Source organism: Somniosus microcephalus, chromosome 28 (assembly GCF_052327205.1).
Source record: "Somniosus microcephalus isolate GS21.2 chromosome 28, FLI_Smic_1.0, whole genome shotgun sequence".
Classification (NCBI taxonomy): Eukaryota; Metazoa; Chordata; class Chondrichthyes; order Squaliformes; family Somniosidae; genus Somniosus; species Somniosus microcephalus.
The window spans coordinates 43261488-43286861 of NC_141014.1; the positions used below are offsets into that span (position 1 = coordinate 43261488).

General features: G+C 51.3%; 3 protein-coding genes across 8 annotated transcripts in view; 1 reads left to right on the top strand and 2 right to left on the bottom strand.

The window, feature by feature from the left end:
• Positions 1–2344: 2344 nt before the first annotated feature.
• The window catches only part of LOC147099693 (cytidine deaminase-like), a 134720-nt gene continuing 111690 nt past the window's right edge, over positions 2345–25374 (top strand). The window contains exon 1 of the mRNA XM_085969074.1: positions 2345–2499. The gene's annotated coding sequence lies outside the window, so the exon portion shown is untranslated. The remainder of the gene's footprint in view (positions 2500–25374) is intronic.
• LOC147099694 (uncharacterized) lies at positions 4103–14029 on the bottom strand. Of its 2 annotated transcripts, none has more exons than XM_085969078.1 (4): positions 11659–14029; positions 10682–10908; positions 6096–6196; positions 4103–4602 (listed from the first exon to the last, which is right to left on the bottom strand). In XM_085969078.1, the coding sequence occupies exons 2-4, from the start codon at positions 10887–10889 to the stop codon at positions 4447–4449; spliced, it is 465 nt and encodes a 154-aa protein (XP_085825204.1). In that variant the 5' UTR covers positions 10890–10908; positions 11659–14029; the 3' UTR covers positions 4103–4446. The 2 variants fall into 2 exon arrangements, with proteins under 2 accessions (XP_085825204.1, XP_085825203.1); XM_085969077.1 differs by having other exon boundaries at positions 4103–4608; positions 11659–14028.
• LOC147099695 (uncharacterized) overlaps positions 22901–25374 on the bottom strand; it is a 123720-nt gene continuing 121246 nt past the window's right edge. For 4 of the 5 annotated variants that reach the window (XM_085969069.1, XM_085969067.1, XM_085969070.1 and 1 more), the window contains 2 exons: positions 24315–24410; positions 22901–23327 (listed from right to left, as the gene is read on the bottom strand). In XM_085969069.1, coding sequence (XP_085825195.1) covers positions 23235–23327; positions 24315–24410 — 189 coding nt within the window. In that variant the 3' untranslated portion in view covers positions 22901–23234. The remainder of the gene's footprint in view (positions 23328–24314; positions 24411–25374) is intronic. The other variant, XM_085969068.1, reaches the window with a different exon arrangement.

Sequence of the window (25374 nt, forward strand, 5' to 3'; positions counted from 1 at the left end):
TTGTTCGACTTCCTGAACTCCTAATCTCTTTACCACCACAACCTGCTGCCTCTGGGATTATTAGCTATTAAACCACAAGCACATAACACACTGTACTGCACACACCTTGTAAGTTGTATCTCTGGGGCCGCCACATTGGGGGGAAAACTGCAAGAGGTGCCCTTCCTTCCCATGGCAATCCGTGTGCTTTTCTCTGTAACTTTTACTCTACAAATAAAATAACTCCTTTCAGGCTTTTTTCAAAGTTTCTTTGGCTGACCTCCCCTGTTCGCAGTGACTAGACAACGTAGCCACCCTGCATTACTGGTGACGAACGACATCATCATTGTAGACACGTCCTTTTTCATTTCATTTTTTTACCTCACACAGACAAGTCACAAAATCGCCTTATGAATTGTTCATTCAAGGAACCGAGCCCAATTTCCTCACTTCTTTCACATCTCTACATTTCTCACAGAAAAAGACATCAGGCGTTACGCTGGTTACATCCAATCATCAGATTACCTGAAATAATATCATCAGGCCCCAGCAGTCAGCATCTGATTCCATCGTCATATCTTCATCCATTACCCACCTCTCGCCTTCACCACCATGACCATTCCGCATACTGAGGCACTCTGATTCCCATTTTATCGTAAATGTGTCCTGGATTTGGTCTCTCGGTGTAAGTGTTCCCTGGATTTGGTCTCTGCGTGTAAGTGGTCTCTGGATTTGGTGTCTCAGTGTAAGTGGTCTCTGGATTTGGTCTCTCAGTGTAAGTGGTCTCTGGATTTGGTCTCTCAGTGTAAGTGGTCTCTGGATTTGGTGTCTCGGTGTAAGTGGTCTCTGGATTTGGTCTCTCAGTGTAAGTGGTCTCTGGATTTGGTGTCTCGGTGTAAGTGGTCTCTGGATTTGGTGTCTCGGTGTAAGTGGTCTCTGGATTTGGTGTCTCAGTGTAAGTGGTCTCTGGATTTGGTCTCTCAGTGTAAGTGGTCTCTGGATTTGGTGTCTCGGTGTAAGTGGTCTCTGGATTTGGTCTCTCAGTGTAAGTGGTCTCTGGATTTGGTGTCTCGGTGTAAGTGGTCTCTGGATTTGGTGTCTCGGTGTAAGTGGTCTCTGGATTTGGTGTCTCGGTGTAAGTGGTCTCTGGATTTGGTCTCTCAGTGTAAGTGGTCTCTGGATTTGGTGTCTCGGTGTAAGTGGTCTCTGGATTTGGTGTCTCGGTGTAAGTGGTCTCTGGATTTGGTGTCTCAGTGTAAGTGGTCTCTGGATTTGGTGTCTCGGTGTAAGTGGTCTCTGGATTTGGTGTCTCGGTGTAAGTGGTCTCTGGATTTGGTGTCTCGGTGTAAGTGGTCTCTGGATTTGGTGTCTCAGTGTAAGTGGTCTCTGGATTTGGTGTCTCGGTGTAAGTGGTCTCTGGATTTGGTGTCTCGGTGTAAGTGGTCTCTGGATTTGGTGTCTCAGTGTAAGTGGTCTCTGGATTTGGTGTCTCGGTGTAAGTGGTCTCTGGATTTGGTCTCGGTGTAAGTGGTCTCTGGATTTGGTGTCTCAGTGTAAGTGGTCTCTGGATTTGGTCTCTCGGTGTAAGTGGTCTCTGGATTTGGTGTCTCAGTGTAAGTGGTCTCTGGATTTGGTCTCTCAGTGTAAGTGGTCTCTGGATTTGGTGTCTCGGTGTAAGTGGTCCCTGGATTTGGTGTCTCGGTGTAAGTGGTCTCTGGATTTGGTGTCTCGGTGTAAGTGGTCTCTGGATTTGGTGTCTCGGTGTAAGTGGTCTCTGGATTTGGTGTCTCGGTGTAAGTGGTCTCTGGATTTGGTCTCTCGGTGTAAGTGGTCTCTGGATTTGGTGTCTCGGTGTAAGTGGTCTCTGGATTTGGTGTCTCGGTGTAAGTGGTCTCTGGATTTGGTGTCTCGGTGTAAGTGGTCTCTGGATTTGGTGTCTCGGTGTAAGTGGTCTCTGGATTTGGTGTCTCGGTGTAAGTGGTCTCTGGATTTGGTGTCTCGGTGTAAGTGGTCTCTGGATTTGGTGTCTCGGTGTAAGTGGTCTCTGGATTTGATGTCTCGGAGCAAGCTGTCCTTGGATTTGGTCTCGGAGAGTAAGTTTGCTGGCACCAGATCCCGGTTCCTACACTCACCAGCTTTTCATGTTTTTCTCTCATCAGCCTTCGTGTTTTTTTCTCCTTTTTAATGGCGGCTGAACTGGCAGCTCGCTCCATCAAACACCCTCTGCTGTTTCAGTTCGCCGCCTCCCACCTTTTACGGTCAGATTGACCCAGTGTGGAGCAGTGTTGGGGAGCGGCGGCCGGCCGGAGAGCGGGAAGAAGCGGCGCTGTGATTGGAGGAGAGGGTAAGGCCTCGGGCCTCGGCCTCCCGCTCCACACCTCGCGCTATTGGCCGGTGAGCCGCTGGTGTTCCCGCTCCGCTCCGGGGCTAACCGAGTGGGATCTGGCAATTTGCGCTGCCAGGAACGGCTCCGGAACCGAGAGAGCCGGAGTGAGAGCCGATTCACCCGCGACCGACCCGGTAGGAATCTTCAATTCCTGCTTCAAGTAACTTTGTAAAAATACATTTTCTGCCTCGCTTTGTTTATAAAAAGGCATGAACACATACACAGTGCGACAAAAAGTTTATTAATGATTTGAGTTAAGCATTCAATAAGTATACAGGCATGCGCTAATTGTCAAATGGAATTCCGGGAGTGGTTCCGAGGATTAAATAAAGAGCAGTTGGAAAAAATTCTAAAGCTACTGAAACAAATGGTATCATTTCATTAATATGCACAGCAAAAATATCCATTGCTCACACAACTCCATCTGCACCTATACCAGCAGACTCCCGTCCCTACCCCAGCAGACTCCCGTCCCTACCCCAGCAGGCCCCCTATCCCAGCAGACCCCCGTCCCTATCCCAGCAGACCCCCGTCCCTACCCCAGCAAGCACCCTACCCTAACAGACTCCCGTCCCTACCTCAGCAGACCCCCTATCCCAGCAGACACCCGTCCCTATCCCAGCAGGCCCCCTACCCCAGCAGGCTCCCGTCCCTACCCCAGCAGACCCCTATCCCAGCAGACCCCCCATCCCAGCAGACTCCCGTCCCTACCTCAGCAGGTCCTCTAACCCAGCAGACTCCCGTCCCTACCCCAGCAGGTCCCCCTACCCCAGCAGACTCCCGTCCCTACCCCAGCAGACTCCCGTCCCTACCCCAGCAGACTCCCGTCCCTACCCCAGCAGGCTCCCGTTCCTACCCCAGCAGGCTCCCGTCCCCATCCCAGCAGACTCCCGTCCCTACCTCAGCAGGTCCTCTACCCCAGCAGACTCCCATCCCTATCCCAGCAGGCTCCCGTTCCTACCCCAGCAGACTCCCGTCCCTATCCCAGCAGACACCCGTTCCTATCTCAGCAGACTCCCGTCCCTACCCCAGCAGACTCCCGTTCCTACCCCAGCAGGCCCTCTACCCCAGCAGACTCCCGTCCCTACCCCAGCAGACTCCCGTCCCTACCCCAGCAGACTCCCGTCCCTACCCCAGCAGACTCCCGTCCCTACCCCACCAGACTCCCGTCCCTAGCTCAACAGGCCCTCTGACCCAGCTGGCCCCCAACCCCAGCAGACTCCCTTGCCCAGCCGCTGCCACATGCGGCTAGTAGCTGTTTATAGGGTGACGCTGAAATGGGCTGGGAGTATTCATTGTGTTGGCCAGAGAGTGGTTTGTGCCATTGCAGGGAATTTTGTGAGGAAAATAAATAAAAGAAAACACATAAATTAGTACAAAATTGCTTTCACTAATATCTCGTGACTATGAGCACATTACTGTGGAGCAAGTTCAGTATAAATAGAGATTAATGGATACCTGTGAATTAAGCTGATTGAATAACTGGGTCCAGCTAATCTCAAGATGTGGCTGCAGCATACATGTTCTTTGTACATGACTCGTGCTGTGTGGGGAAGGGGGTTTTGTGTCAGTTAATGTGGCAAGGCTGGCTCCACACCCAGACCCACCTCGTGGTGGTGAGGCCATGTATCCCTGGACATTGTGTTCTGGCTTTGCCTTCAGCCTACCCTACATGCCAGTGATCCACTTTGCATTCTGGTGACGGAACAGATTATCTCCCCTCTCACTTCCCCTCCCCACCCACCCACCAATATAGGGAAATGTGAAGTCAGGAACATGACATCTCAGCAGTTGCACTGTGCGATCTTGCGGATGCTCTGGCTTTGGTGTTGCTGTCAGTGCCCCCAATCTGTGCACAGAGGCGTTCAAAATAAGAGGGGCCTCACAAATGCTGAACAACCATTTATATAAATAGGGTATTAAAACAAACCAGTTTCAACATTACATTTTACGTAAACGATGTATTTATATAAATAAAACCATTTATATTGCGCTAAGATTATTAACTTTTTAAATACATAAATAATATCTGACAGTAATACCCATAATTATTGCTGAACACCTGAGCTGTGGTGGTCTTCTCAACATTCAACCATCGCCAGTGGATCTGGTAAATTGGGATTGACCTGTCCAGATTGCAAACATTTGCTGTGCACCTTCACAGGTGAAGAGTTGAGATTTTCTGTGTTTCCGGGGTCATTGGCTCTGTCTTCTTTGAATTTGCAGTTCTCTGTCAACTGAAACTGAAACAAATGTCAATTCAGAGAGTTCAGAAGATATCAAAGTTTGGCTGACAACTGCACACTGGAACTCCAGGCAAGTTGTGCAATGGAATGCAATGCTCAGGTCAAGCAATTTGTTTTTCTGTACCTTTTTAAACCCTGCTGTCTAAATCAATCCCTCCTCAATCAAGTACAATACAGGAAAAATACAACTCTACATTAATAAAGGACAATGTATCTCAACCCCCATCTCAGCAGAATACGACTGATCAATGTGCATCTGTAATGGTTCTGAAATGTGACACTTCTTTCTACACAAATAACGGTCCAAAACAAAGTTTTTGGCTCAATGTTCTTAATACAGTAGACTGATTTCAGAAACATCAGACATAGGGTTTGCAACTCTTGCATTGGGTACTGTGGAACTCCTCACCTAAATACTGTGGAATTCCTCACCTAAATACTGTGGAATTCCTCACTGCTTTCTGTTGTTTTTCCCAGGATTCCGCAGCTCTTCCGCTGTATGACAGATAACCAGCAGAACCCTGAACATCCGCTTTATTTTTAATTTGGTAACAACAACTTTCAATTATATAGCGCCTTTAATTTCCAAAGGCTCTTTCCAAGGCGCGTATTCAGACAACAATTGTCACCGAGCCAAAGAAGGAGATATTAGGTCAAGTGGCCAGAGGTAGGATTTAAGGATGATCTTAAAAGAAGAGAGGTGGAGAGTTTAGGGAGGGAACTTCAGAGCTTTAGGACCTAGACTGCTGAAGGCATGGCCACTAATGGTGGAGCGAAGGAAGCTGGTGCTACACAAGAGGCTAGAATTGGAGTAAAGCAGAGATCTCGGAGAGTTGTAGGGCTTGAGGTAGTTAGAGATGGGGAGGGACGAAGTCCTGCAGGGTATTTTAAATTCAAGGCTTTGGGGGACTGAGAACCAATGTAGTTCAGCGAGCACAGTGGTGATGGGTGAACGGGACTTGGTGCGAGGTAGGATATGGGCAGCACAGTTTTGGATGAGCTTAAGTTTAAGGTGGAAGATGAGAGGCCGGCCAGGAGAGTGTTGGAATAGTCGAGTCTGGGGGTAACAAAAGCATGGATGAGGGTTTCAGCAGCAGATGAGCTGAGGCAGGTGCGAAGATGGGTGATGTTATGGAGGTGGAAATAGGCGGTCTTGGTGATAAAGAAGATACGGGTCAGAGGCTCAGCTCTGGGTCAAATAAGACGCTGAGGTTGCAAATAGACTGGTTTAGCCTCAGCCAGGGAAAGGGATGAGTCGGCTAGGGAACAGAGTTTGTGGGGGGGACCGAAGACAAGAAATAGGAGGGGCCAAGGATAGATCTTAGGGGGACTTCAGATGTTGACCACATATGAATGGCTTTTGGTTGGAAAATTTTCATATAATTCAGCCAGGCATAATGAACAGGGTTCCATTAGGATCTTCACTTCATATAAAAAGGGCCAAGTGTTGATGCTGTTAATGTAGTTCATGTACTGTTACTCACCGTGCTATATAGAGTGTTGTTCGGATGCACACACAAATACCGAGCACTCGTTCTTCCTTTAATCAGAATCCTGCTCTTGGTGAATGCAATATCCATCACAGCTGCAAATGACAGGCAGTGTTAGTGAAAGATTCCATTACACTGACTTCATAGTCTAAAACTGGATAGGAGATGGAGGAATGGAATCGGGGGAGGGAGTGGAGCGAATCGGGGAGGGAGTGGAGGGAGCCGGGGAGGGAGTGGAGGGAGCCGGGGAGGGAGTGGAGGGAATGGGGGGAGGGAGTGGAGGGAATCGGGGAGGGAGTGGAGGGAATCGGGGAGGGAGTGGAGGGAATGGGGGGAGGGAGTGGAGGGAATCGGGGAGGGAGTGGAGGGAATCGGGGAGGGAGTGGAGGTAATCGGGGGGAGGGAGTCGCGGGGAGGGAGTGGAGGTAATCGGGGGGAGGGAGTGGAGGGAATCGGGGGAGGGAGTCGCGGGGAGGGAGTGGAGGTAATCGGGGGGAGGGAGTCGCGGGGAGGGAGTGGAGGGAATCGGGGGAGGGAGTGGAGGGAATCGGGGGAGGGAGTGGAGGGAATCGGGGGGAGGGAGTGGAGGGAGTCGGGGGGAGGGAGTGGAGGGAATCGGGGGGAGGGAGTCGCGGGGAGGGAGTGGAGGGAATCGGGGGAGGGAGTGGAGGGAATCGGGGGGAGGGAGTGGAGGGAGTCGGGGGGAGGGAGTCGCGGGGAGGGAGTGGAGGGAATCGGGGGGAGGGAGTGGAGGGACTCGGGGGGAGGGAGTGGAGGGACTCGGGGGAGGGAGTGGAGGGACTCGGGGGGAGGGAGTGGAGGGACTCGGGGGGGGAGTGGAGGGAGTGGAGGGAATCGGGGGAGGGAGTGGAGGGAATCGGGGAGAGAATCGGGGGAGGGAGTGGAGGGAATTGGGGGAGGGAATCGGGGGAGGGAGTGGAGGGAATCGGGGAGGGAGTGGAGGTAATCGGGGGGAGGGAGTCGCGGGGAGGGAGTGGAGGTAATCGGGGGGAGGGAGTGGAGGGAATCGGGGGAGGGAGTCGCGGGGAGGGAGTGGAGGTAATCGGGGGGAGGGAGTCGCGGGGAGGGAGTGGAGGGAATCGGGGGAGGGAGTGGAGGGAATCGGGGGGAGGGAGTGGAGGGAGTCGGGGGGAGGGAGTGGAGGGAATCGGGGGAGGGAGTCGCGGGGAGGGAGTGGAGGGAATCGGGGGAGGGAGTGGAGGGAATCGGGGGGAGGGAGTGGAGGGAGTCGGGGGGAGGGAGTCGCGGGGAGGGAGTGGAGGGAATCGGGGGGAGGGAGTGGAGGGACTCGGGGGGAGGGAGTGGAGGGACTCGGGGGAGGGAGTGGAGGGACTCGGGGGGAGGGAGTGGAGGGACTCGGGGGGGGAGTGGAGGGAGTGGAGGGAATCGGGGGAGGGAGTGGAGGGAATCGGGGAGAGAATCGGGGGAGGGAGTGGAGGGAATTGGGGGAGGGAATCGGGGGAGGGAGTGGAGGGAATTGGGGGGAGGGAGTGGAGGGACTCGGGGGGGGGGGGGAGTGGAGGGAATCGGGGGAGGGAGTGGAGGGACTCGGGGGGAGGGAGTGGAGGGACTCGGGGGGGGGGGGAGTGGAGGGAATCGGGAGGGAGTGGAGGGAATCGGGGGAGGGAGTGGAGGGAATCGGGAGGGAGTGGAGGGAATTGGGGGGAGGGAGTGGAGGGAATCGGGGGGAGGGAGTGGAGGGAATCGGGGGGAGGGAGTGGAGGGAATCGGGGGGAGGGAGTGGAGGGAATCGGGGGGAGGGAGTGGAGGGAATTGGGGGGAGGGAGTGGAGGGAATCGGGGGGAGAGAGGGAATCGCAGGGAGGGAAGTGAAGTGCTTTGAGACACCCTGAGGATGTGAAAGGCACTGTATAAATCTATTGCTATTGTACGGCCGCCTTCTGCGATGTGATGCTATTTCAGCTGAGTTCCTGAATTGGGCTGATCCTGGAATGGAGGCTCACTGAAAACTCCTTGACACCGTGTCTGTGCCCCGTAAAACAATGTTTTTATTTTCTATTTTTATAGCTAAAGTCTAGGCAAGTTCTCCGTTTTTGTAATTCTATCCCTTCTTTTCCATTGACCTAATACATCTGCAGTAGAGAAGGTGGAAAGATACTGTATTGCCAGCCAATACAAGAAAGACTTGCAATTTTACAGCACGTTTCACTACCTAGGACGTCCAAAAGTGTTTTACAGCCAATGAAGTACTTTTGAAGTGTAGTCACTGTTGTAATGTAGGACACACTGCACCCAATTTGCAAACAGCAAGCTCCCACAAACAGCAATGTGTTAATGGCCAGAAAATCTGTTTGTGACGTTGATTGATAATAAATATTGGCCAGGACTCCCAAGGATATCTCTCCTGCTCTTCGAAATAATGCCATGGGATCTTTTACATCCCAGGATAGGGCCACAGTTTAACATCTCATCCCTCAGTGCTGCACTAAAGTGTCAGCCTAGATTTTGTGCTCAAGTCTCTGGAATGGGACTTGAACCAACGACCTCTGACTCAGGCGAGAGTGCTACCATTGAGCCTCGGTTTACAGCTACTAATACTACCAGTAGGCAGCCATGTGGAAGCATCAGAGACTGTCCAGAAATCCCATTGAATTTCCTCAAGCCAATGTTCAGCTCCCTTTAACTACTGTTCATCTTGCCCTGTGATGTGCTAACCCTCAATGCCACCTTCAAAAGGTAGTGATATTTCTTCATTAGATGTTGTTAGCTCATGTAATGATCAAGAGTTCCCTCAGTAGAAATGTACAATATGAAACAGCAGAAGGCCGGCCATACTGGGCCAACTCCACAGCGCAGGCTGTGCCATAGCCTCACCCTTTCCCAGGTGGGATTGTGACATAGGGCTGGATTTTACCAGCCCTGAGGAGGTGGGTTTGGAGGCGGGACTGCTGGGAAATGCAAAAAAAAGGGAGCAGGTCCCGAACCCGCTCCCAACCCGCCGCCAACCAATCTTCCCAGGAATCGGGTACCCGATTTGCGCAGGGACCCGACTCCTAGCGGCGGGAAAAGGATTATAGCCACGTAACTGCCTGTTAACAGGTCGTTAAGAAGAGGCTTTTTCCCATTTTGAGCCTTCTGCGGGCTTCCTGACGTCTGGGAACCTTGCCAGGGTAAGTGAGATGTGCTGTGGGTCTGTTGTTATGTTGGTGTTTGGATGACAGCTGCAAGATTGTTGTGAAGGATGCAAAGTGACAATGGTTAGTATCAGAGGTAAGGAAATGTTATGAAAGTAATCACACATCACAGAATCACAGAAACCCCACAGTGCAGATAGAGGCCATTTCGGCCCATCGAGCCTGCACCGACACATATCCCACCCGATCCCCGTAACCCCTACACCAACACAAATCCCACTCTATCCCCGTAACCCCACGTATTTAATCCCCCTAACACTAAGGGTCAATTTATCATAGCCAATCAACCTAACCCGCACATCTTTGGACTGTGGGAGGAAACCGGAGCACCCGGAGGAAACCCACGCAAACACGGGGAGAATGTGCAAACTCCACACAGACAGTCACCCGAGGCCAGATTCGAACCCGGGTCCCTGGCGCTGTGAGGCAACAGTGCTAACCACTATGCCGCCGTGCTGTTTAATGTGTTTAGATGTTCCTGCAGGCGACAAGCTGTGAAGTGTTTGTGTAGCCTCATCTCATCGGGAGAAGTGACTTCTGCAATCTCAGCTGCAGCTGCCATCTGTTTTATCCTAAGAGAGTAATTGGAGAGCCTGGATGCAAGGGCTCACCTTTGGACAGTGATTGTCAGTGTTTGACAGCACCTCAATGCTGTCACTGTCAAATCATCTGTCAAACAAGTGTGGTGCATATGCCTTTAAGAAAACTGGCAGATGAAGTGTCATAAACTAATGTCATCTGACACCAGCTTTCCCTTAATTGGCCGGCAAGCCCACAGGGCGGGCTTAACAAGGCCAATCAGGGCAAAATAACGTCAGTTCATCAGACGTTGCTGGGGGCGGGACTAGAACTGGGGCAGCAGTCCCGCCCCCAACTCGTCTCGGTAAGTAAATTCCAGCCCAAAGTGTAACAGGCTCCCGATCTGCATCTCATTGCAGCCGACCCAAAGACAAGTGTCGAAGAACAACTGGGCTTGTCTTGATCTCTAATGTTCCTTTCAGGTTTCTCTCCTGAAGGCACTGGTTCTTGCTGGATGCTCTGCAGTATTTCACCCAGCTGCCCATTCTCCAAATGTAAGCCTAGACAGTGACTATCAGAAGACTATTTGACTGTGGAGAGAATCACAGGGAAACTCAATGAATGCATTTCCCTGCATGAGTCACTGGACAGTGATCAGGAGCAGGAATCCTGGCTGATTCCCACTGTAGCACTCTGAAAGCTGGCCTACTATCAGCTGAATTAGCAGACTGGGGACCAAACCTCAGATCTTCTTGGTTCATGTAGCTCAGCACCACACCAAGAGAAACTTTCATCCGCCCAGTCATGGGGGAAAGTAGAAACTCACTCAATTAATTAAAATTAAAACAATCAAAGATTTTCAGAAGAGTTGAAATGATTTCCTTACTGTAATCATTCTGGTGCTGTGACTTGTTGACATTCCCATCATCATTGATCTGTACGTACAGGACAGGGTGCTGATTGGATGGTGGTGGGTCATGCCCTTGGCCGTGATTTCTCTGGTGGGATAGCCTCACTGGCTTTGACTCGATCAGGCCTATCGTGGACATTGCCAGAATTAAGACGACACATGGTGCAGACACTGAGTGGGACATGACGTAAATGTGCACTTGGCTGTTTAAAAAAAAAAAAAATTGTTAATAATGTTGGGATTTAAATTGTCTAAAATTAGTTCTACAAACTACTTCTACAAACTAACAAACAGAATTATTACACCCAAAATAAACAATTTTAAATTTAAAATACTGGGTCAGATTTAACTCAGAGCGGCTGCTGGCAGGCGAGGACTGGGTGGCCCTTGGCTACCTGCTGGCTTCTAGTCAAGTGTTGAGTAAGGGGTTTCAGGGGGTTGGTCTTGCGAGAGGCAAGGGGAGGTGTCTGGGGCGGAGAGGCCGCGACTTTCCTTGTGGCGCCTGGATGAGCACTTCTGCTCCTCCTGCTCCACAAAGGAAAGTTTTAGACTTACCAGAAGGGCCTTTTCTGTCTCCAGACCAGCTGCAGACCTGCCCCTGCCTAGCGGGAAAGCTACGCCGGCTTCTCCATTCAGGCCCCGGTTAAAACCGCTCCGGGGTCCTCTCTATGTAATAAGACCCTGATTTGCATAAATTTATGAAGCTCCCACCTGCTTTAGGCGGGCCACTCATCCTTCTGCAAAACCCTGCAGGTTAACATCGCAAACCGCTAAGTAACCTGCTTGGTCGGGTAGAGTTAAAATCAATTCCACTGTTTTAAAAGAAACTTTAGCATTTAGATAGAATAAGTATAAACATTTCAAACAATGCAGAGAGAAAATATTCTCAAAATATACAACGTCACACACATCAACACAGATAGACTGGGAGAGAGCTCGAATCGGAGACTGACCAGGAGCTTGACTCCGAATATTCTGTCAACTGAAGCCGCCTCTGCTCCTTTCAGGGATCTGAGGCCAGTCAGCTTGTCATGATGCTTTATATCACACCCTGATTGCAATCCCTCCCCCTCAACAGAAATTTAAAGTACCATCTTCCGGTTATCAAATTACGTTTCTGATTAATCACAATCTAAGATCATTTTATAAGTGTGAACAGACCATATACAATAAATGTGTAGAGATTAGATCAATTAAAATGAGGGTAAGGAAAATAAATTAATAAAAAATTACAGGGAATAATGCTGGACGGTGAACTGGAATTTAAAGCAGTTCCAGTATCAGAAACACTAGTAGTTAGTAATAAAGGTAAACAATAAATGTAGCCAAATTGAGAATAGTATTTACAGTCCAGAAGGAGGCCATTTAGGCAATCACACCTGTGTCAGTCTAGCTCTTCAACGGGAGATGTCACATATTCCTGTACATTCTTTGTGTCCTTTTATATTTCTTTCCACGTACAACTCAAATTCCCTTTTAAATGATGCAATAACCACAACTTCCTGATGCCAGCAAAATCACTCCGTGCTTTGTGCACCCGCCAAGCCGGTTGGGATATTGCCCTGGCCCAATTTCCAGTTTAGACCCATTCACTTAATTTGTATGGGCTCCCTGTGCATGGAAAACAGGGAGTCAGCCTGGAAGTTGGTTGGCTACCAGTTGGAAAATTGGCTCAACCAGTCACTCTTAAAGACTGTTGCTGCCCCTTAAAGGGAAGTTGAGGAGTGGTAGGGAAGAGGGAGACATTGTGAAATGACCATGGAAAAAACTCCCACTTTCAGGAATAATGCCTTGGTGGTCCTGTTGCCGGAGTGGAGTGGAAGGCATCCACCTCTTCAAGCATAATGTCCAGGTGGGAGGTGGTCATGGGATGAGTGAATTCTGACTCCCAATAGTTTCATGCACAGAGCTATTAACAGGTCAACCACAAAAGAGATGTGCCTGGAAACTACTATGTAAACTAATGGGAGTAGCAAGGGCCAGGAATAGATATAGTCAGGGCTCAGAGATACAGCTTTGTTAGCTGTGCCCCTTGCTGAACATCTTCACAAATGCTTACAGGCCACGGCTACCCACAACCTTTGGGAGCGAAAACCAGGAGAGAAAGTGGGTCAGCTATATTGGAGCAGCTCACTACATTTGGGCAGGAATCCATAGAGGAATTAAAAGGACTTGAATGTTTCCCTTGTGCATTGGTGACCAGAAACGGAAACAATGTTTTGTAACATTTTAGGCATGACTTATTTTTGGTCATTTGCTTAGCATTCTATTTGTCTTGTTACTGTTCTGCGTTAATTGGACATGTTGAGCATCAAGTCTGTTGGTGATGCTGTCCCTTGAATGAGAAGTTAAACTAAGGGACCATCTTATTGCTCAGGTGGACATAAACCTATTTGAAGAAAAGCTGAGTTCTCTGGTGTCTTGGCTAACATCTTACTTCAACCACCACCAAAACAGATTAACTGGCCATTTGCTGTTTGTGGGACCTTGCTGTTTGCAAATTTTCTGCTGAGTTTGCCCAAATAACAACAGTGACTACACTTCAAGAATAATTAATTGTGAAGCACTTTGGGACATTCTGAGATTATGAGATTCTCCCATTTTGTATCCTTTTGTCACACATCCTTTTTATCTCTTCAGAGAGCAAACTGTCTTCCTTCTTAATCTGATCTATTGGAGTGAAGCACACGCCTAGTGTTAGCTTTAAAGATGTATGACTTTCCACCTCCCATGGGATCAACTTCTGTAAGCTCTCCGGTTGGTATCCCTGGGCTACACATCTACTTCCCTATCCGTTCTTCTTCCTGAAAGCTCTACACACCCTCCATCTTAAACAGTTCTACACCGGCTTCTTCTGTTGGTATCAGGACTTTGAGTTCTTGTGTCCTACCCACTCACTCACGGTCACACACACACAGGCCGCGAATTTAATGGAGGAGGTGGGTTGGAGTCTGGTTGCCTGGTGGGCGGGTTCCGGACCCGCTGCCGATTTCAGCTGCTCCCGATTTGAAATTTTAATTTAATTGGCCCCTTAAGTGCCGTGATGCGCACTGGCCAGTCCCATGCAGCCTCAGCCTTTCATTTATCGTTTCTGCTGGCCTCTGAATGTGCCAAGGCCACAATGAGTGGTGCAAAACCAAAGGCTGCTCCACATTTCAATGAGGACTCCCTCCAAGCTTTGGTGAAGGGAGTAAGAGGGTGCAGGAAGATTCATTTCCCTCCCGATGGCCGGAGGAAGTCTCCTCAGCAAACAAAGGCAGCCTGGCTGCACATTGCTGAGGAGGTAAGCGCTAGGTCCCTATGTTCACGTACCTGGATCCAGTGCCGGAAACGGTTTAATGATCTTCTGCGATCAGCAAAAGTGAGTACCACATCACACTTACCTTCAATCTGCCTCCCTTCTCTTCTCATCACCAGCACTCTGCTTCGTAAGCCTGCTCCTCCACATCCACCTTACCCTTACTTCCCTTGCACCCTTACCTATCCACCTCTCTCTCTGTACTGAATCACTTCACCATCCTACTATGCACCCCTCACACTCGCTCTCACTGTTATGCAATGACAACAACTAACCGCACAGGGAGTCAGCTTCCTCTTGGCACCTCACTTCATCTTGGTCTCCCTCAAAGCTTCTATGTTATGGATTCTTCACAGTCACTCCATCACTCGTTGAAACTCCACTTTTGTCCCTCCTTGCAGGAAAAGATAGCCCACAATAAAAGGGAGAGAGCACAGACAGGAGGAGGGGCTCCATCCTTGGCAACATTGACAAGTGCTGAGGAGGCTGCGCACGAGATCGTTAGAGGTGGTGAGGAGCTGGAAGTGAGGGACATTGACAAGTGCTGAGGAGGCTGCGCACGAGATCGTTAGAGGTGGTGAGGAGCTGGAAGTGAGGGACATTGACAAGTGCTGAGGAGGCTGCGCACGAGATCATTGGAGGTGGTGAGGAGCTGGAAGTGGGGGACATTGACAAGTGCTGAGGAGGCTGCGCACGAGATCGTTGGAGGTGGTGAGGAGCTGGAAGTGGGGGACATTGACAAGTGCTGAGGAGGCTGCGCACGAGATCGTTGGAGGTGGTGAGGAGCTGGAAGTGGGGGACGGAGAGACAGGCGCACTAGATGAAGCTGGTGACAATGGAGTTTCATCCCACTCATTTAGATTTCATGATTGACTGCAATGGCATATGATGTTCATAGAGATTCACTTTGTATCATCTGCACAAAAGGATGTGTCTGCTACCTAAAAATCACATCTCTAACTCATGCCTTTACTCTCCCACAGGTCCATCAAGCGCCCCCCTCACCACTGTCCAGGAGGAAGAGCCGGACAACTCCTCAGAGGAACCTGCAGCCTCTGAGGGAGCAGCGTCAACAGTACTCAGTGCACCCAGCACCAGCGCAGATACAGTGGGGCCTTCGCGACATAGAGTAGTGTTGTCACCTGGTGTATTACAGCTCACAGGTGAGCATCAGCAGATGGTGGAGACAGCGACAGCAGTGGAGAGTCCCCGTCGGAGGTCGCAGGACCCTCCTAGCTCTGCTCAGCTGCATGTAGACGCTATGCCTCTGGGGCCATCCAGAAAGAGCAGTGCCAGAACTCCAGGAACAAGTGCAGGGTTCGCAGTCCGCTCCCAATTTTTACGATCTCAACAGACCCGCCTCCAGACCCGCCCTCTGAGGTCAATTAAATTCGCGGTCACAGTCTCTCACACATACACACGCATTCACACAGATGCTAACACACTTCACTACTTACACACATGTACGTACTCACTCACACACATAGATGCTCTCACAGTGAGAGAGACACCTGCACACACTGGTACTTAGTCACTTACACTGCACAAACACATAATGTTTTCTAGACCAGGGTTAACAACTGCCCCTACACATACTCATTGACTTCCTCACTATCTCAGCCACTCTCCACACCCAGTTTCCGTCCATAAAGTCACCCAAGCACTATATGCAAATAAGGGAACTCCCAGATAAACAGATAGACAATCATTTCAATAAACAGCAGATATCCTGACTTATCTCCCCTTCTATTTCTCAGTAATCCTGGGGACTATACGCAGCAGCGATAAGAAGCAGATTACTCGTGTTTGTTTAAAAGGATGTAACATTTCTGTGGAAATCAATGAATTGATGTTATATTGTTCAGATATAGATAATTTAATTAATAATTAGCAGTTTCCTTCCCTTAGTTCGAGTCAGCTATTGTTTCACTGACTTCTTGCTGTGTGACTTGCTACAACCCCTCCTCCCCCTGTTCACAGTTTGTACTGAATAGGAATTCTCCTTTTTGGAATTAACTTGGTCTTGAGAAAATTTAAATAACAGTTTTTTGTAAATGGAACGTGAGTTTAATATAATCCTTACTCACCAAAGCATCAGTGACATTAAGAATCACTTTCCAGCGGGACTGTGTGTTGCCGTGGGCTACACACTGGTCCTGAAATTCCAGGCCATTTTTGGTGGGTTTCTCCCCCAAGTCACTTACAACAACTTTCAAAATCCCAGCTGTCTAGCCTTTGGCCCTCTATTCGTCATGATACTTCTGCAGCTACCAATCTGCTCAATCTTAACCTCTCCTCCACCTTTGATGCCCTTGTCCCCAGTAAAACCCTTACTCTGGGAATAGAGCACATAGGAAGACAGCACAGAGCAGGACAAGCTGCCAGCAGAGCGAGGAGGCCACTCAGCAGGGTCCACATCCACAGAGAGTCTTCAGGGAGCCCTTCTCTTACCTCAACTTCACTGAGAAGCAATGTATGAGCTGTCATTTCAGCTCACAAACTATTTCCAATGGTAGCCACAACAAAACCTCCCCTTTAAGAGGTGCAGGCTGCCTTTAAGTAGTGGCATGGACTCCCGATATCGGGTCCCCATCTCATTCGTGCAGCCAATGAACAACATGGGTAGCGCTGGCTGCACGGAGCAATCATTTTAATGAGCAGGCAGCGTGTATGTCGCGGGTTAATCGCCATGATCCCCGTGCTAACTAGTTTCACCCTGTGACTTTTTTTAACTTCCCCTGTACCGCTGGTATTCTGTCCTCTTTCCCCACTGTGAAAATGGATACATTCCTGTATGTGCCTTACCTCGGGTGTGTACCTCACCCCTCCAGAATATAAACATTTATGTAAAAACAATATGATAACGAGTCGCTAACGAGAGGGCACAGAGTTAAGGTGATTGGCAAAAGAACCAGAGGCAACATGAGGAGAAGCTTTTTTACGCAGCGAGTGGTTAGGATTTGGAATGCACTGCCCGATGGGGCGGTGGATACAGATTCAATAGTAGCCTTCAAAAGGGAATTGGATAAGTACTTGAAGGATATGGGGAAAGAGCGGGGAATGGGACTAACTGGATTGTTCTGTGAACGAGCCGGCGCAGACTCGACGGGCCAGATTTTCAGTGTGCCGTGAGGCGGGCTTTCAGGCGTGCGGGGAGCAAAAATCCCGAATTCGGGGGTCCCGACACCATCCTGCCCAAAACCCGCCTCCACATAAGTTCCACAGGAGGCGGGTACCCGCCCCGCACTGGGACCCGCCGACCCGAGGCGGGAAGGGATTAGTGCCAATTAACTGCCTGTTAACAGGTAGTTAACAGGCAGTTTTTAGCCTAATCCCTATTTTGAGGGGTGTCGTGTGGGATTCCCGACGGCTCCAAACCACGCCAGGTTAGAGCAGGCGGGCCGTCGGGTTGAAGGACTTGGAGGGGTCGCGATGTCGGTGTTCAGGTGAGTGATGGGTGCATGAGTGCAAAGGTAAGTGTGTTTGGTGTGTCTAAAGTGTGTAAAGAAGTTTTACTTACCTGTACTTACCTTAACAGCCTTCCTGTAGGCGTCAGGAGTCCATCACTCAGCCGGAACTGAAAGCAGAACGGCTGCGATCTGTCAAAAGTGACAGCCTTCAGCTTTCAGTGTTGGTGAGAGTTCTAACTGAGTCTGCGTAGAAGGACTCGGGTTAGAAGTCAGACTGTGTCAGTGTTTGACAGCTTCAAACAGCTGTGAAACACTGATATTTCATCTGTCAAAAACTCTTGACAGATGAAATTTCAGTCTGTGATGTCACCTGTTGCCGGGTGGCCCTTAATTGGCCTGCTGAGCCCGCTGGGCGGGCTCAACAAGGTCAATCAAGGGAAAATCGCGTCGATTGGCTGGACGTCGATGGAGGCGGGACTAAAACCCGAAAGTTGTAGTCCCGCCTCCTTCCTGACAGCTTAATGAAAATCCAGCCCGATGTGTCGAATGGCCTCTGATGCGCTATCAATTACTCATAAAAGACGGAGAGTTAGGAGAGTAACTAAAGGCTTTTATTAGCAAAGAACAGAGCATGCCTCTCGTGGTTGACTGGGTTCCAAGAAGGCAGGGGGCTGCAGGTCAATCACCTTTATACCTGGGCCTGTGGGTGGAGCCAGGGGCGGAGCCAGCAGAGACATGCTGAGGCATGCATAGGTACAACAGTGTGCAACAACAACAACGGTGAACAACAATAACAGTGGTTTGCCACATTCACCCCTTGTTTAAAATTGAGTCCGGCGGGGTGAAGTGTACTAAAGGTTCGTGTAAGTAAGTCTATCAGGTGGCCTTGTATGCCGTCCTGATCGTCGTGGTGGCGGCGGTGATGGTGCAGCATCCAACGTTGAATCTGGCGTCTCATTGAGTGGTTGGGTGGTCAATGACGGGTCCTGGGGCTGCGGCATGCCGTCTAGCGGGGTTGGGTTGTGGGTAGTGGTGGATGGCAATGGTAGTGTTTCAGGGGCACCCGAAGGTGCGAGATCTCGTGTGGGGGCTGTGTCCTCCCGCCCGTCCGGGTACGCTACGTAAGCGTACTGGGGGTAGGCGTGGGTAGTGGTGGGTGGCGAGGGAGGTGTTTCGGGAGCACCCGAAGGTGCGAGGTCTCGTATGGAGACTGTGTCCTCCCGCCCGTCCGGGTACACCACGTAAGCATACTGAGGGTTGGCATGGAGGAGGCTCACCCTCTCGACCAGGGGGTCAGTCTTATGGGACCTCACGTGCTTCCGCAGTAGGACGGGTCCTGGAGAAGTCAGCCATGTCGGTAACGAGATCCCCGATGTGGACTTCCTGGGGAAGGAGAACATTCTCTCGTGAGGGGTAGCATTGGTGGCTGTACAGAGCAGTGACCGAATGGAATGGAGTGCTGCAGGGAGGACTTCCTGCCAGCGAGAGGTCGGAAGGCCCTTAGATTTCAAGTTTAAAAGGACTGCCTTCCAGACCGTCGCATTCTCCCTTTCCACCTGGCCATTCCCCCGGGGGTTGTAGCTGATGGTCCTGCTTGTAGCAATACCTCTCGAGAGCAGGTACTGCCGAAGTTCGTCGCTCATAAAGGATGAGCCCCTGTCGCTATGAATATAGCTAGGGAAACCGAACAAGGCGAAGAGGTCATTCAGACATTTAATGACCGTGGTACTGGTCATGTCTGAGCAAGGGATGGCAAACGGGAGTACTCGTCAATTATGTTGAGGAAGTACACATTGCGGTCGGAGGAGGGGAGGGGCCCTTTAAAATCGACGCTCAGCCGTTCAAAGGGGCACGTGGCTTTGATCAGGCTTGCTCTGTCTGGCCTATAAAAATGCGGTTTGCACTCGGCACAGATTTGGCAGTTCCTGGTCATGGTCCTGACCTCCTCGATGGAGTAGGGCAGGTTACGGGATTTGATGAAGTGAAAAAACCTGGTGACCCCCGGGTGGCAGAGGTCATTGTGGAGGGTCTTCAGTCTATCGACCTGCGCGTTGGCGCATGTACCACGTGATAGGGCACCTGGGGGCTCATTGAGTTTCCCGGGCCGGTACAAGATATCGTAATTGTAGGTGGAGAGTTCGATTCTCCACCTCAAGATCTTGTCGTTCTTGATTTTGCCCCTCTGCTTATTATTAAACATAAAAGCTACTGAACGCTGGTCAGTGAGCAGGGTAAATTGTTTTCCGGCCAGGTAATGCCTCCAATGTCGCACAGCTTCCACAATGGCCTGGGCCTCCTTTTCGACAGAGGAGTGTCGAATCTCGGGGCCCTGGAGGGTCCTTGAGAAAAAGGCCACGGGTCTCCCCGCCTGGTTAAGGGTTGCAGCTAGGGCAAAGTCGGATGCGTCGCTCTCCACTTGGAAAGTGATGGACTCATCCACTGCGTGCATCGTGGCCCTCGCAATATCTCTTTTTATGAGAGTGAAGGCTGCACAGGCCTCTGCTGCCAGGGGGAAGGAGGTGGACTTGATGAGGGGTCTGGCTTTGTCCGCATAGTTGGGCACCCACTGAGCATAGTACGAGAAAAACCCTAGGCATCTCTTCAGTGCTTTTTGGCAGTGGGGGAGGGGGAGCTCCATAAGGGGGCGCATCCTGTCGGGGTCGGGGCCGATGACTCCGTTCTCCACTACACAGCCAAGAATGGCAAGGCGCTTGGTACGAAACATACATTTGTCCTTGTTGTATGTTAGGTTCAGCCGCTGGGCCGTACGGAGGAATTTCTCTAGATTAACATCATGGTCCTGCTGGTCGCGGCCGCAGATGGTGACGTTGTCTAGATAGGAGAAAGTGGCCTGGAGCGCGTTCTGGTTAACCATCCGGTCCATCTCCCATTGGAAGACTGAAACCCCGTTGGTGACGCCGAAGGGAACTCTGAGGAAGTGGTAGAGACGACCGTCAGCTTCAAAAGCTGTGTACTGGCGGTCCTCAGCCCTGATGGGGAGCTGGTGGTATGCTGACTTCAGATCAATCGTCGAGAACACCCGGTATTGTGCTATCTGATTGACCATGTCAGATATGCGGGGGAGTGGGTATGCATCTAGCTGGGTGTATCGATTGATCGTCTGGCTGTAGTCAATAACTAGGCGCTGTTTTTCGCCAGTCTTCACTACCACCACTTGTGCTCGCCATGGGCTGGTGCTACTTTCAATAATCCCTTCCTTCAGGAGTCTCGCTACCTCGGATTTAATGAAGCTCCTATCCCCGGCACTGTAACGCCTGCTTTTGGTAGCGATGGGCTTACAGTCACGGGTGAGGTTAGCGAACAAGGAGGTGGGGGGGACTTTAAGGGTGGAGAGGCTGCAAATGGTGCGCGGTGGGCGATTTAAAAGCTGCAGACTGTGAGTGGGGGGAGGGGTCCGCCGTACGCTAATGTGACACTTTTAAGGTGGCACTGAAAATCCAACCCCAGTAGAACGGCAGCGCAGAGATGGGGCAGGACCAGGAGTTTAAAATTTTTGTATTCTGTGCCCCTTACTGAAAGGGTCACTACACAGTAGCCACCGACGTCCGCTGACTGGGCTTTGGAAGCCAAAGAGATCCGATGTCGCGTCGGCAGGACCGGGAGAGAGTAACTGCGCACCGTGTCGGGGTGGATAAAGCTCTCCGTGCTCCCGCTGTCAAAAAGGCAGGTCGTGGCGCGGCCGTTTACCGTAATGTCCATCATGGACCTGGACAGTTGATGAGGGAGAGATTGGTCCAGCGTCACGGAGGCCAGCGTATGGTCGAGCGAGTCGATGTGCTCGTCAGATGAGGCGGTGGTTGAGTCCGGGTCCCCCGTGGTTGAAGTTGGAGACATCCAAGATGGCGGACAAAATGGCGGCGCCCATGATCCTGATCCCCACGCGGCTGGGGGAGCCCAAGATGGCGGACAAGATGGCTGCCCCCACGGTTCACATGCGGCGCTGCTGGCGTTAGCGGTTTTACCAACAACAACGGTGAACAACAATAACAGTGGTTTACCACAGCCTCCTCTTGTGCTGTGCTAGTCTATGATATTGAGAGAAGCAAACAGACTCAATATTTGCATTGGACTGTCCCAGGAACCTCATCCTGTTCATTACACCCCATTACATCATCAGACTCCGTTATCAGCTGGCAAGACAGACATGAATAATTCTGTGGTAACATTTGAAAATCAACGTCATTATTTATTTTGTTACAAAGATTACAGAAGTATTTCGCTAGACGGCTACCTCCTCGATCTCCGCCCAAGGTGCTTCTTTCAACACAGTCTCCATGAGCCTCAACAATGCCCCTCAGTCAGCTGAAGGGACGTACCTGTGTTGGCATTGCAGGTACATACATCTACCGGGCACCAGTCCAGTGGTCACCTCCAGTGGCCGGCAGCGACACAGTTATTTACAAACCCTCCGTTCCCATTGTCCAACATCCGTGTAGAAAGAGTGCTGCCGCAAGATTTAGGCAGGTGAGGTGTTCTCAATAAAACATCCAGCATTTCTCATCCGTCCTGTTTCAACCTTTCTGTACTAAAGGCCCACAGAACGGTGCCACATTCTACAACATCCAACACAATCCTATCCTCTGGCAATGTCATGTTACTGGACTACTAATCCAGACCAGAGAACCTCCCTCTCCCGCCTCTCCCTCTCCCGCCCCTCTCACTCTCCCACCTCTCCCTCTCCCGCCCCACCTCGCTCCCTCTCCCGCCTCTCCCTCTCCCGCCCCGCCCCTCTCCCACCTCTCCCTCTCCCGCCCCACCTCGCTCCCTCTCCCGCCCCACTCCCTCTCACTCTCCCGCCTCTCCCTCTCCCGCCCCGCCCCTCTCCCACCTCTCCCGCCCCGCCCCACTCCCTCTCCCGCCCCGCCCCTCCCTCTCCCACCTCTCCCGCCCCGCCCCACTCCCTCTCCCGCCCCGCCCCTCACTCTCCCGCCTCTCCCGCCCCGCCCCTCTCCCACCTCTCCCTCTCCCGCCCCGCCCCTCACTCTCCCGCCTCTCCCTCTCCCGCCCCGCCCCTCTCCCACCTCTCCCTCTCCCGCCCCACCTCGCTCCCTCTCCCGCCCCCCTCACTCTCCCGCCTCTCCCTCTCCCGCCTCTCCCTCTCCCGCCCCACTCCCTCTCCCGCCCCACCTCGCTCCCTCTCCCGCCCCACTCCCTCTCCCGCCCCACTCCCTCTCCCGCCCCACTCCCTCTCCCGCCCCGCCCCTCTCACTCTCCCGCCCCACTCCCTCTCCCGCCCCGCCCCTCTCACTCTCCCGCCTCTCCCTCTCCCGCCCCACTCCCTCTCCCACCCCACCTCGCTCCCTCCCCCGCCCCTCTCACTCTCCCGCCTCTCCCTCCCCCGCCCCACTCCCTCTCCCGCCCCACCTCGCTCCCTCCCCCGCCCCTCTCACTCTCCCGCCTCTCCCACCCCACCTCGCTCCCTCTCCCGTCCCACCCCTCTCCCGCCCCACTCCCTCTCCCGCCCCACCTCGCTCCCTCTCCCGCCCCACTCCCTCTCCTGCCCCACCTCTATTGGTTTTGTTGGTGACTTTCCTGGGTTCTGGCTGACTGTGACTGGGAAGATCAAGACGGTTCATCACCTTTGCCAGAATATTCTGACCATAAGGTGTGTGAAAAGATTGCTCCTCGGCGCATTTCTGGGAATAGGATGCCCGTTGGTAGATCGAAGACTCCAGAGTCAGAGAGAACCGTTTCTGGTGTCTGGACACATGATGTTTTGCTTAAAAGTAGTTTCTGAAGTTCAGGTGCATTGGTTATACGCATTGGTCATCAATAGCCCTGGTACATTCATGTGCCCTGCTTATTTATTTGAATTTGATGTCTTCAGTAGCATCGCGAGACCCACTAGCAGACCACTTGCTAGGAGAGCACCGAGAGCACACACTACTGCTCCCTGTGAACAGAAAAAGACAGACTGAATTACTCACAGGGCTTCCCATTTCAGGAATCAAGTGTCACCACCAAACACTCCCAGGGCAGGTACAGCACGGGTTAGATACAGAGTAAAGCTCCCTCTACACTGTCCCATCAAACACTCCCAGGGCAGGTACAGCACGGGTTAGATACAGAGTAAAGCTCCCTCTACACTGTCCCATCAAACACTCCCAGGGCAGGTACAGCATGGGTTAGATACAGAATAAAGCTCCCTCTACACTGTCCCATCAAACACTCCCAGGGCAGGTACAGCACGCGTTAGATACAGAGTAAAGCTCCCTCTACACTGTCCCATCAAACATTCCCAGGGCAGGTACAGCACGGGTTAGATACAGAGTAAAGCTCCCTCTACACTGTCCCATTAAACACTCCCAGGGCAGGTACAGCATGGGTTAGATACAGAGTAAAGCTCCCTCTACACTGTCCCATCAAACACTCCCAGGGCAGGTACAGCACGGGTTAGATACAGAGTAAAGCTCACTCTACACAGTCCCATCAAACACTCACAGGACAGGTACAGCACGGGTTAGATACAGAGTAAAGCTCCCTCTACACTGTCCCATCAATGCTCCTCAGCTTAACCTGAAATTGCTCTCTTCCCATTCCAGTGTGATATTTTACAAATCCCAAACTGGCTGTTTCATGTTATCTGCGTTGTTCAGGAGAAGGAGTCTATATTCACCCCACATCTCCAAGATGAGATTGGAAATTTATATGGAAAATTGGAAGAGTGAGCTTGCATCTTGCCCCTCACTGGCAGTCCATCACTCCGGCCACCTGCAGATGTGGGACCCCCTTTATTGAATGGGAGATCTGATGGCGTAGTGTGTAAATACAGCACCATACAGCAAAGCTCGAAGTTTGAGCCACAGTCTCTGCTGAATTCAAGATGTTTAATGTAAATCAATGCATGAGCACCAGCTGGTGCCCTGGCACAGTTACTCACCCAGCCGCCCATCTGGGAGATCCAAGGAACCACCACCTCCAGAATAAATACTTTCGCCCATTTCTTAAAAGCAGTGAAGGATTCCGATTGCAAGATCTTAAAAACAGAACTAGAGCAATTAGTTGCTGCTGTGTACTACTGCTCCTTGTTTAAATCTCTCAAATGAGGTTTCCGCCCTGTCACAGCCTTAACCAAAGTTACAAATGACATCCCCCGAGACTGTGGTGTATTATCCCTCCTCTTCTTCCTCGACCTCCCTGCAGCCTTTGATGCAGTCAAACACACCATCTTTCTCCAACGCTTCATCTCCTGCTCAATAGGACTGGTTCGACGTATAACTACGCGATGATAACCAGAGCACCTCCAGTAAGGCTTCTCTTCCGGCCCTGCAGCATTACCTCTGCAATTGTCCAAGGATCTATCCTTGACCCCCTCGTCTTCCTCATATACAGACTGTCCTTTTGTGACATCATCCGCAGACATGGGATCAGCTTCCACATGTACACGGTTGACACCCAGCTCTACCTCTCCATTGTTCTGTTGTCAGACTGCTTGTCTGACATCCAGTCTTGAATGAGCCACAATTTTCTCCAGTTAAACATTGGGAAGACCAAAGCCATTTTCTTCGGCCCCCACCACAAACACCATATCCTTGCCAACAATTACATGGCCCTACCTGGGCACTGTCTTGGGCTGAATCAGACTCTTTGTTGCCTTGGTGTTCTATTTGACCCTGAGCTCAGCTTCCAACCCCAGCACAGAGACTGCCCACTCCACCTCTGTAACATTACCTCGGTAACATCGGCCACCCACGCTCCACCCTCCATAAATTTCAGCTCATCAAAACTCTGCTGCCTGTTTCCTATCCTGCTAACCCATCACACATGTCCTTGTTGACTTATATTGGCTCCTGGTCCCATCAAACACTCCCAGGGCAGGTACAGCATGGGTTAAATACAGAGTAAATCGCCCTCTGCACTGTCCTGTCAAACACTCCCAGGGCAGGTACAGCACGGGTTAGATACAGAGTAAAGCTCCCTCTACACTGTCCCATCAAACA

Coding starts and splice junctions, on each gene's coding strand:
- LOC147099694 (XM_085969077.1), bottom strand. CDS start 10,889: ATGTCCCACTCAGTGTCTGCACCATGTGTCGTCTTAATTCTGGCAATG. Junction 6,197..10,681: donor ACAGCACCAGAATGATTACA/GTAAGGAAATCA, acceptor TGTCATTTGCAG/CTGTGATGGATATTGCATTC. Junction 4,609..6,095: donor ACAACACTCTATATAGCACG/GTGAGTAACAGT, acceptor CATTTGTTTCAG/TTTCAGTTGACAGAGAACTG.